This window comes from Eschrichtius robustus, chromosome 7 (genome assembly GCF_028021215.1).
Source record: "Eschrichtius robustus isolate mEscRob2 chromosome 7, mEscRob2.pri, whole genome shotgun sequence".
Classification (NCBI taxonomy): Eukaryota; Metazoa; Chordata; class Mammalia; order Artiodactyla; family Eschrichtiidae; genus Eschrichtius; species Eschrichtius robustus.
The window spans coordinates 84,144,133-84,156,375 of record NC_090830.1 but is presented as its reverse complement, the minus strand read 5'-3'; the positions used below and the strand labels follow the sequence as shown (position 1 = coordinate 84,156,375).

Here is a 12,243-nt window from a genome sequence, read left to right as displayed (position 1 = left end):
GTACCTCATATAAGTGGAATCATAGAGTATTTGTCCTTTTGTGTTTGGTTTATTTCACTCAGCATAATGTCCTCAAGATTCACCCATGTTGTAGTATGTGTAGGAATTTCCTTCATTTTTAAGGCTGAATAATATTCCATGGCCAGTATAGACCACTTTTTGTTTATCCATTCATCCTTCGGTAGACACGGGGGTTGCTTCTAGCTCTCAGCCATTATGAATAACGCTGCTATGAACAAGTGTGTGCAAATATCTCTTCAAGATCCTGCTTTCAATTCTTCTAGGTATATGCCCAGAGGAGAACTGCTGCATCATATGGTAATTCTATTTTTTACTTTTTGAGGAACCACCATACTTTTTTCATAGCAGCTGCACCATTATACGTTCTCACCAACAGTGCACAAGGATTCCAGTTTCTCCACATCCTCACCAACATTTGTTATTTTTCTGGTTTTTAATAATACCCATTCTAATGGGTGAGAGTGATATCTCATTGTGGTTTTGATATGCATTTTCCTATGTCAAAGCGAGATTTTGCCCTAGAAACAGGTCTAACACATCCAAGGAATGATTATAATTTTAAAAACCGGGCTTCCCTGGTGGCGCAGTGGTTAAGAATCCGCCTGCCAATGCAGGGGACACAGGTTCAAGCCCTGGTCCGGGAAGATCCCACATGCCGCGGAGCAACTAAAGCCCATGTGCCACAACTACTGAGCCTGCGCTCTAAGAGCCCGCGAGCCATAACTACTGAAGCCCGCGTGCCACAACTACTGAAGCCTGCACACCTAGAGCCCGTGCTCCGCAACAAGAGAAGCCACTGCAATGAGAAGCCTGCGTGCCACAACAAAGAGTAGCCCCCGCTCGTGGCAAGTAGAGAAAGTCCAGCGCAGCAATGAAGACCCAACGCAGCCAAAAATAAACAAATAAATAAATTTTTAAAAAGAAAAGAGAGAAGCCACCGCAATGAGAAGCCTGAACACCGCAACGAAGAGTAGCCCCCGCTCGCCCCAACTAGAGAAAGCCCACGCACAGCAACGAAGACCCAACACAGCCAAAAATAAAATAAATTTTAAAATAATAATAATAATAATAATTTTTAAAAACCAAGAAAGGGTAAAAAGTGCTAGTGTCCTCAAGATGCTGTGGTGGCAGCATTTTCCTGACATCCCTGTGATAAGATCCCCATGAAGCCCAGCTCCATGTTCACCCAGTAAAACATGCAGTTCAGAACAGACACAAACACTGCGGGCATCCACATCTCTCGCCTCAAGCAAGTATTAATGGTCCCTTGGAAAAATCTCGGCCTTGAAGTTGGAAGGAGACAGCTTAAAAAACAAAAAACAAAAAACGGTTAGAGTGCTACAGGTGTTTGCTATAAAGAACGTTACCGTGAAAATAATTTTGGATGGGGCAAACTGTTAAATAAAACCTCTGCTTGTTCCAGCACCTAGAATCGGTCAAAGAATCAACAGGTTGCTTCTGCATATTCAGACCTGCCTCCGGAGCCCAAGTCCACCATCAAGGCTGTCATCCTTCCGCTCCACTTGCTCACTGTTCATTCATCGAAACCAAACAAAAACTCTCTGCAAAATGATCCATCTGTGCTTTGCTTCAAAATAATCCAAGGTGGGGGAAGATATAAATTAAACATGATAGGCTGAGTTGGTAACTTTTGAAGCTAGCTGATGGGAACATGGCAGCGGGGAGTGGGGGGTTCATTATATTCCTCTAGTTTTGTATTTTCTCCATTTAAAAAAGAAAAGTTCTCTGAGGAGGTAAGGGCTTGGCACATCATCTTATTCATTTTCAGCAACCTTGTGAGGCAGGCAGCAGGCAGGTGACAGCAGTATTTCACAAAGAAATCAGCTCAGGTGAGAGTCCAGACTGGCACCCAGGAACCCCCGCTGCACCACGCACTTCCCTAAGGGCTCTGCGCCCCAATTCTCAAGCCTCATTCCACATTCCCAGCTCCTGTGCAGATGAAGACAGCAAATCTCCGCCTAGAACCCAGCAGGGAGGGGCCGGGCAGCCTCCCCCTCTCATTTTCCCAACAGAGCTCTCATGCCTCGTTTTCCTGACTGTTCCTGTTTGTCCTGTCCTGTTCTGCCCCAGTGCACACTAACTGAAAAATGATTAACTCTCGACCACAGACACTGCCAATTCTGCAAAACTCCGATAACGCTGTAGCCCCCTTCAATCACCAAGCAGACTTGCTACAATTCTGGATTCATGAACTCCGCTATGTGAATCTGGTGCTGCCAATGTATTATATTGGGCAAGTTAGTAAAGCTTCCCAAGAGCAAAGAATCTATCCTGAAGAGGCTCTGAAGAAACAGAGATTACCAGGGCCCTGGGCCACAGCAGCAGCAGGAGAGTTTCACTCCAGATGCAAAAATCAGGATGAGGGTCAGAGGTCGGGATATAAGGCCAAGCAAGCACGGCTGGCCAGCAGGCAAGGGGTAAAACAGCCGGGTGGACAAAGTGTCTAAAGTGTCAAACCACCTGCCTAAGCCAGGTGGCCCTCAACTGTGCACCTGGCTGGGGGCTGGGGATTCCAGGTGAGGCCAGAAGGCTCTCCTCCAGACAGGGAGCAATGCAGGTCTGAGAAGCCACACATCTCAGGGGCAGGGCAACCACAGTCCTCCCATTAGGAGGGGCCCACAGGGACCACCTCAAATGTCCAGCACTGCCCTACCTCAGGGGCAATAATGAGGCTGCTGGTGAAAGGTTGTCTGGGCACCAGAAAAGTCCAGCGGTGAATGGCCAAGCCACTGAATCCCACCCTACTTCTCCAGGACAGAAAACCCCCCAAACTTTGAGATAAATCATCAGGGGGTGATGCTGGAAAAACAAGGGTGAAAGGCTGAGAGATCTTGGTAAGTCGGCCTCGATGTCAAGGGCTCCAGTCCAAATAGGAAATGCCAAAATCCTCAGTAGAGGCGAATGTGGCATCATGACCACTTATCCTGTCCCTCCTTCTCCATCAGGCCCCACCCAGACACTAGCTGCAGACACTTGGATTAAATGAGGTTTTAAAACCCTCTGTGCACGGTCATGTCACCGTGCTCTCCTGCACAGAATCAATGTCTGCCTCCCCCTGGACCAATGCCACTGACATGCTCTGATATCTCCCTTAAACCCTTGACCATCTCCAGCCAGTACCCAATTTCTCTGCTCCTCTTTAAGGCAAGAGTCCTTAAAAGAACTATCATGAGTCACTGGTCTCCACTTCCTCATGTCCCACTGGCTCCTGGACCAACTCCAGGTGGGTTTCCATCCCCAGCAGTTCTGGTCAAGGTCATACCCTCCACCTTGTCAAAGCCAATGTCAATTTTCTGTCTTCATCCTACTCCTCTCTACATGAAGGGCTTCCTCTCAAGGCTTCCACGACACAAAATCTCCCGGTCTTCCTTTTATCTCAGGCCACTCACTCACAGCCAACTTTGGAGAGGACTTTCCTCCTCAACCCCACATCTAGCATCCCCGCCTCAATATTCAGACCCTTCCTCTCCTCAGTCAATACACTCTCCTTCGATGATCTGGTCACCCCTTCCTCTGATGGTGGCCAAGACTTTCATCTCCAGGACGGCCACTGGTACGGGACACTGACATCTCCATGTGGCTGGCTAAGAGGCCATTCAAACCCTTCTGCCCCAAATGCCCATCTCAGAACATGGGACCACCATCCATGCCTTCACTCTGTAGAATCACTCCAAAATCAGATGACACCATCCAACTTATAACCTACCAAGAGTTACTGAAAGAAGTAGAATTCCAGCTACTTACTGGGAACCATACAGTCTTGCATGACCTGGCTTCTTCATGCCCGTGTCCTCAGCTGTGTCCCCTGTGCCCTGTACTCACTCAGCTTCAGCCACATGGCCTTCTTTTTGCTTCTTGCACATGCCAAGTTCATTCCTGCCTCAGGACCTCTGCACATGCTGCTCTCCCTACCTGGAGCTTTCTTCCCAAGACCCCACATAGCTGTGTCTTCACTAGTACTCAGGTCTCAGCCTACAAGCCACCTCTCCTCAGAATGTGCTTCCCAACCACCCGGCCAAGCGGCTTCACCCGCCCTGCTCTGAGGCTCAGTAGGCTAATACCCCTTCTGATTGAACACCAGCGCCACAAGGACAGGGTTTTACTCCCCTTGTCCACCAGGACAAGGCCTGGCCCACAGTCCAATGTGCACAAAGGACCCGGCAGCTGATGTCTCATTGGGGCATTCCTGGGGTGTGGGTGGAGGGAAACCGACATGCATCTGGGTCAGAGCCCCATCTTCCTGAACCCTCAAGGCTGGGGTAGGGCCCCTTAATCTGGTCTTTAATCGCCTTGGCCTTCCCCATCACAGCACCTGACAGTCTACTTTATAATTTATTGGGTTGGCCAAAAAGTTGGTTCTGGTTTTTCCGTTTTGAACGGAACTGGATTTTCCAGTTTTTTCAACAAACTTTTTGGTCAACCCAATACTTGTCACTGGTTTCATGAGGGCAGGACCCTGACCGTCAGCCACCTCACCCAGAGCCTCACGGGGGTCTGGCAAATCAAAAGAACATGAAGAAGCATGATTTACTAATTAAGGACTACGCCAGGGAACATGGCCGCTCTCATCCACTCACCCAGAAGACGATGTTGTAGCTGAAAAGGAGGTACTTGTACCAGCAGCTGACCTCGGCGTTGGAGTATCTATAATAGTGCATCTTCTGAGAAGCAGGATCTGTGGAGAGAGGAGGAGTGATAAGACAGCAGGTTCAGTTTCGAAACATCTCCCCAAAACCTGCTCCCCAAGGAAAGAGCAAAGGCAAGATACAGACTCAGGCTCCAGAAATCCCCAAATTGTCCCCTGTGCTCTTTTACTGGTCCAGACGTGGGTTTACTATCAATGGCAGCGACAGGTTAGACAAAAATCAGGTGAAGTCAACTTTCCATAAACAGCCAAAAGAATAAGAGGAGAATTTTTGAAAGAATGGAGAGTGGTGATTTTTAAAAAGTGTGTTCTAAATACCAGGACTTCTGCTGGGAACCTTCCCAAACATTATCTCATCACCTCTCCATTGGGTATTGATTTCCCCACTTCCTGATGGGGAAATAGGAGTTCAGGAAGGTCATGTGACTTGCCCAACAGCAAGACAAAAACAACAGGGCCCAGGATCTAAACCAAGGCGGGGGGGGGGGGGGGGGGGGGGGGGTTGGGGGTTCCCCACAGTCCACATTCTTTCCACCCACGGCTACCTGGGGCAGAGCAACCAGGAGTCCAGGGAACCAAAGGAAGAAATGAGGGCTTGACCACTGTGAGCCGCGTTTGGGAAGAAGAGATGAAAGGGCAGGTCTGGACGTGACCTAACAGTGACCAGTCAGGAAGAGCCATATTTGTTCATCTAACATTTTCCAAGACAACCCCCCAAGCTCACCCTCAAAAGGTAAGGAAGGCAGAGCACCCTGGCCCGGGCAGAGAGATCCTGTGAGCCCACAGCAGCCAGCCTTCACCCCATTCCCCCTTCCTCTGCCTAACCTCCCACCTACCAGGACCACTCTTTTGGCCTCCTGGGGCTGCAGTAAAGCTTGGATTATAGAACACTGAACGGCACAGGGTGAAGGAGGGGCCGCTCTTTTTTATCTGTGTCCACCCGCCAAAGCCTGCACAAACGAGGGTGCCCTCAAAGGGGAATGAATTCCGAGGGCCTGGCCCACCTTTACTATGTTCCTTTTTGAACCCCAGTGGCAACCTAGGTGAACCCTTAACTCCTCCATTATCCCCTGCTGTCAAACAGTGGCTGAATGGTGGGCAAGGAGGCAGGTGCCTGCCTCAAGCTGACCCCCAGGGTGGGATCTAAGGCTCACGGGGAATGCTCCCCCCCACCCCCTATTCGCCCCACTCCCCAGGGTGAGGAGAAGAACAAGATGTAACCCAGGGCCTAAGGCAAAAACAAACAAGGCTACTCTGACAGTGGGGAGACAAACCACCCACAACTGCCAGCAAGAGACCAGCTTCTGCGCCTCGCTGTGGAGCAACCACGGCAAAATCCCTTCCTGTAAGGTGGCCTCGGTGGCCTGGCCGCTGGTCTGTAGCGTTCTGAGAGAGCGTTGCCAAGCAGGGACATGAAAACCACATCCTTCTGGAAACGGGTGCTCTGACTGCTCCACCATCCTTCCCACAGAGCGGAACCAACAGGCAGAGCCTGGACACCACCATCCGCTGGCTCCCCTCCCTCCAGGAGCGATGGGAGCGTGGTCAAGGCCCAGCTGGGAGTGCCCAGCCTGCCTGGCCTCAAACCCAGACAGGGAGGGGCAGTGACCCAGTAGCCCCACGCCCACTTCCCCATCCCACCAGCAGAGCAGCAATTCTACAAAACTCCCCTCCAAGAATGCGTGTGAACACAACCCCAGGTAATGAGGGACAATACTGGACACAAGGACACACAGGAGGCCTGAACACAGCCTGGGCCACGCAGGGTGGCTGCAGGGAGAGGAAAAGGAGCTCTCAGGCAGAGATTCCTTCCTTCAGCAACATGACCTGACCTGGGCAAGCGTCTGCCTCTCGGGGCCTCAGCATCCTCAGCTAAAATGGGGCCTTAACGACCGATTCCTAATGTCACTGGTGTAGAGGAGATCAGCCGGCAGCATCAAAATGACTTACTCTAAACACAGATTTCTGGAGATTCTGATAAGAAGGTCTGGGTTGGGGCCAAGAATCTCCAGTTTTGACAGATTCCCCAGGTGATTCCTGCCATGCCTAATGGACGAGGTATCAGCTTGGACACGGAAGGCTGTAGTCCCTCTGGGGATCTTGCAAAGGTGGAAGGACCTTGTCAGCTGTATTTGCAGCACAGAGACTGGGAGTGCAGTAGTGATGGCTCCTGGTAAGCAATTAACTAAAAGTAACCAAAATTCACCCACTTGTGTTTCGCAGATTACAAAACGCCAAAGCACTGGTTTGTCTTCCTAGCTGCAGATGCGTGAATTAATCCACACAGGAAAAATTTTTTTAATCTAAAACTCAAGTAAGTTTAAGACAGAGAACAGCCAACTTGGCTGGAAATGACCTATGAGGCAGAAAAATGTTTAAGTGGTGGAAACCCTGTTCTTTTTATGGACAAGACAATCCTGCTCCTTGGAAGGCCAAATGCACCTCCCCACCTGTGCATCCTAAAGAAGCCAGAAAGTGGATGGCCGTGCCCTCCATGGAACTGGGCCCCAGAGATTGGGGAGGGCTGCTCAGGCATGGCACCCGAATGTTCAGGAATCCAAGAGGGCGCTCCTTGGACATCATTTAACCTAACCATAGTAAAGAACTCTCCCCAGAGCTCTGAAGCAGTAAACAAAGCCAGCTTCCCTTCTTTCTCCTTGGTCTTGGCTCCACAAAGAAGCCAGCTAATTAGCACTGGCCTGTATGCTTTCCACAGCACTGCAGACCTCATCCCTGCCCGCTTGCCCAGGGCCTCTGAAAAACGATGACCCTGAGGTGACACAGGGACTCTCCATGTGGAGATCCCTGGTCTCCTTCAGCTCCAGCCAGGTAAGCAGAGAGAACATGGAAAGGCCAGAGGGAGCTCCTTGGCACGCAGGCTGCAGGGAGCCTGTGCTCTGGAATGTGGATTCTCTGCAGGGGGCTGGTTTTCTCACCATCTGCTCCCCCCTCCTCCACTGGGGAGCCCCCAGGGTCTCACCCCACAAAGACTCACAACCAGGAAATAACTCTGCTTTCACAGATGTCAGGGTCCGAGCCCACACCCGGAGAATCTCAACAACCATGACGTAAACCCCAAGCCCTCACTCCCTGGTAACTTAAACACTCGGAACTATACTAGCCAGGTCTGTGCCAGGGAATGATCAGAAAGAAACATCCTAATCATCCATGAGATGATGTGTCACACTCAGATATGTCCCCTTACATGCCTGCCACCGCCCCCGCCCCCAGAGCACTCGCATGAGCACTGTGCCATTTGTGTTGGATCAAAATAACCTTACGAGAGGTTTTGGGGCAGGGTGTCTCAATGACACTTATTTCCCTATTCCAACCCACAGAAGAGGAAACTGTTGACGGGAAACCATTTAGTTCAGTCTTTCTTCATCCACTTGTTTATTCCTCCTCCCCATAGGAAGAGAAGGCACTCAATGGACCAGGAGGTGAGGAGAGTGACCCCAGCCCACACTTCACCTAAGGAGCAGGGAGGAAAGCCTGCCTCTCACTCCTGACCTGCTCGCTCTGTTCTGGGACCAGGAGGTGGAGAAGCAGGTCCTGAACTTCAGCCAGAAGATCCAGGTCTCCACATAGGCAAGCCCCAGAATTTAAATGGAAGGAGGTAACAGTTAGACCTGTTTGGACCCTAGCCTAAGCCACATCCTCCAACGCAGGGCCTTGGGTTTGGAGGGGAATGAAGCCAATGAGCATCTGAGGTCTGGCTTGGCAGCTTCAGAACCTCAATGAAGGAGAAAAGACTGTTGAGTGCTCCCCAGCCACCAGCCTGAGGTGTTACCCAAAATTTACCAAGGACCAAAGAACAGAAGGCGATGAGGACAGCGGCGCTGAAACCAGAACCAGATCTGACCCAAAAGTTAGCCAAAGTGACTCCAGAGTGACTGTGGTCCCTGACTTCTCACCTTCTTTGGTAACCCTAGTCATGTCAGAGGAAGGCAGAACTCAGCGCTCTACCAGCTAACCAATTAACACCAAGACCATTTACCCTAAGATACATACACAGACTAAGAACTTTGCCTTCTAACAGAAGATGAATAAACTTTTCACAAATACTAATTACCACCACAATTGAGAAGAATCTCCAAAAGCTATTTTGTGTTTTTTGCATAGAAAACAATTATCAGAAAAATTTAATTCCAAGTCCTCAAACTGTCTCAACTCCAAAAGTTATCAAAAAAGAATAAAGCATTTATGTGGCAAATAGGAGGCATGTGTTTGTCAAAACATCAACTTCTTAAAACAAGGGGGAAAGTCAGAATTATTTAAGTGTTGAGATAGCTCGTTTGCAATCAGAGAGGAACTGAATAATACGCTAAAACCAATCTAAATATTAAAGGTTACATGTACACACACACACACACACACACACACGCCAATCTCCTTCACTTTTGAGCCAACAGGAAAAAAACAATCCAAAGTACAAAAATATCAGTATAAAACAGGTAAGTTTTTAAATTCCCATACAATTAAAAGGAACATTAAAATTAAAAAGGACACACAAATGATAAGCTACCTGCAGCTGCAGCTATTATGACAAAGGGTAAATACTATCTGCAACATATAAAAGTTCATACTTAACAAAAGATCCTAGTTTTAGACAAATAGACAAAGGATACGGGCATTATACTGAAATGGAAGGACAATACAATTCATAAATGGAAAAATATTCATAGTCACTGGAAATGAAACTTAAAGACAACCCGCAGATAGTGTTTTACACTTTTTAATTTAACAAAATCACCACCACTATTGCTGGCAAACCACGATGAGCCTGGTGCATTCATACCTTGCTGGCATGGGAGTAAACTGTTACTAACCCTTTGGTAAGCAATACAGTTACAGACATTCAAATCCAAAAAAAAAAAAAAAAAAAAAAAAAGCCAGACCCTTAATCCAGTAAACTCATGACTCAGAATTTGCCTCAAGGAAAGAAACCAAAAGAAGAAAAACAATATGAGTTAAGTATGAAATCTAAACATCCTGGTTTGCAATTATGAAACAATTTGTAAGCATGTGGTCAAAGGTCAAAATGGAAACTAAAAGCGTGAAAATGGTTTCATGGGTTGGTAGACATACAAGTGATTTTCTAAAAAGGTTTTCATCATCGCACTTACCATTACCACCTTTGTATTAAAAATATAAACTGAGGGTCTTCCCTGGTGGCGCAGTGGTTAAGAATCCACCTGCCAATGCAGGGGACACGGGTTCGAGCCCTGGTCCGGGAAGATCCCACACGCCATGGAGCAACTAAGCCCGTGCGCCACAACTACTGAGCCTGCGTGCCACAACTACTGAAGCCCACGTGCCTAGAGCCCGTGCTCCGCAACAAGAGAAGCCACCGCAATGAGAAGCCCATGCACCGCAACAAAGAGTAGCCCCCGCTCGCCGCAACTAGAGAAAGCCCGCACACAGCAATGAAGACCCAACGGAGCCAAAAATAAATAAATAAATAAATTTATAAAAAATAAAATAAATAAAATTAAAAAAAAATAAACGGAGGCCACTGCTGGTGGAGGATGCTGGCCCCCCGAGTGTGATGACCTCTGTAGTCAAAGTAAACAGGGCTCATCTACTTTGGGATAATATTAACTTGTAAGATTCCTTCCTCTTCCCTCTCCCTCCCACCGCTTTATTTAGTTTAAAAAGTAGCACATGCTCAACTGTAAAATACTTGGACAATTCAGAAGTGCGCAAAGGGAACTGGCAATGAGAAGCCACTGACAATGGCTTTCAAATTTTTTACGATGGCCCACAGTAAGAAGCACATTTAACAATCAATCCAGGGCACACATACTTACACGCACCCCTGAGTTTTGTGAAACAGGACTTCCCCTTATCACAGGCCATGTGTTCTAGATTTGCTGTTGCTTTAATTTTTTTCAAAATTGTCCCTGCACATAATCTACGAATCAGCGACTGTAAAAGCTATGTTGAGAAAAACAGCAGATCCCAGGTCCCAAGGCCAGGCCTTGCCCTTTCCAGGGACTCCCTCAACTTCTAGCTGGTCTTGATGTTAACTTTCCAAATATCTCTTAGAAATTTCTGTATATGATATGTTTGTCTTACTATTCCCTGGCTTTTCAGTGTTATTTAGGTGTTACCTATCCACTTCCCACCCTGGAAGACCAGGGCATAACTCTCTTCCCTCCTCTACAAACCACCTGTGCCCCAAACCGCCCCCCCCCAACTCCTTTCCCATACCTGCACTCCAATTATAGCTAAACTATAGTGATGGCTAGAGTAATTTTCAGTGTTTACATTATTAGGACCACGAGAGCCATCAGAGTGAGCCATGTAAACCATGATTACTTTTCCTAGACAACTTTTTGTTCTCTGGAGTTAATAATTCTTATTTTTCTGTTTGTTTAATTTTCTACAAATTTATTAATATTCAACCCCAAATTCAATGCCAGTTGTCCAAATCTCCTCTCAATAAGCTCACTCACATCAGATGTCCTATTTCTAGTTCTTCTTCCAGAAGAAACCTCTCCTGGAATCCTCTGAGCCGCTTTAATCTGGACTGGGTCCCAGAACTCCCTTTTGCCTCATTTGGGATACAGCCTACAAGAGAGCCAGTCTTTGTTCACCTTGGTGGAGGAAATCTTCAGGGCAAAAGGAAAGTTTTTCAGACCCTGTATGTCTGAAAACATCTTTATTTTACCTTCATTTCTGAATAAAAGTTTGGCTGTGTATAGAATTCTAGGTTGGGAGTCAATTCCACTGAGAACAATGAAGGGGTCGCCCTACCTATATTCCAGGGTATTGCGAAGGCTGAAACCACTCAGATTCCTGATCTTTGTATTTAACCTCTTCCTTTCTTTCTGTAAACTTGTAGGATCATCCCTTTCTCCCCAGCACACTGACATTTCAGGGTACTGGTCTATCTTCATCCACGTGGCTCAACATTTGATGAGTCCATACAATATGGAAACCTATATCTTTCTAGGAAATTTTTTTCTGGATGATTTTCCCACTTGCATTTTTCTCTGTTCTCTCTTTCTGCAGCTCCTATATTAATGGATATGGGAACCCGGGCTGATTCCTTAAATTTCTTACCTCTTCTGCTCTATTATCCATCCCTTCATCTTTCTTGTCTATTTTCTGGAAGACTCTTTCAACTTTATAATAATTCTAATTATTCTATTAATTCTGATATTTTTGCTCTGCTCTTACTCTTTTAAACTTTTAATACTTTTTTGTTTTCTAAATGTTCCTTTTGTATAGTATCCTATTCATATTTCATAGATATAATATTTCTCTTATCTCTCTGAGAAAATGTCTAATTTTTTTCAAAATATTCTCTCTAAATAAAATATTTATTTCAAGTTGCCTTTTCCCCCCTACTTGTTTTGCTTCCTTTCATGTTAGGTACTTTCTTCAGATATTAGCAATCCTTGGTAATCCTCATGACTAAGAATAAATGCCTAAGAACTGACTAGTAGCACTGAGTTCTTGGGCAGGTGAGTTTCTGTGCAGGGCGATCTGGCTGGGCCATCCGCTAAAGATGTCGTCAGCATCTTTAGTTCTTTCCTCTTAGGCCGGTC

At 47.1% G+C, this 12,243-nt stretch overlaps 1 protein-coding gene across 2 annotated transcripts in view; it reads right to left on the bottom strand.

The window, feature by feature from the left end:
* TSPAN14 (tetraspanin 14) overlaps positions 1-12,243 on the bottom strand; it is a 55,636-nt gene that overhangs the window by 24,141 nt on the left and 19,252 nt on the right. For both annotated transcript variants that reach the window (XM_068547994.1, XM_068547995.1), the window contains exon 2: positions 4,620-4,717. In XM_068547994.1, coding sequence (XP_068404095.1) covers positions 4,620-4,700 — 81 coding nt within the window. In that variant the 5' untranslated portion in view covers positions 4,701-4,717. The remainder of the gene's footprint in view (positions 1-4,619; positions 4,718-12,243) is intronic.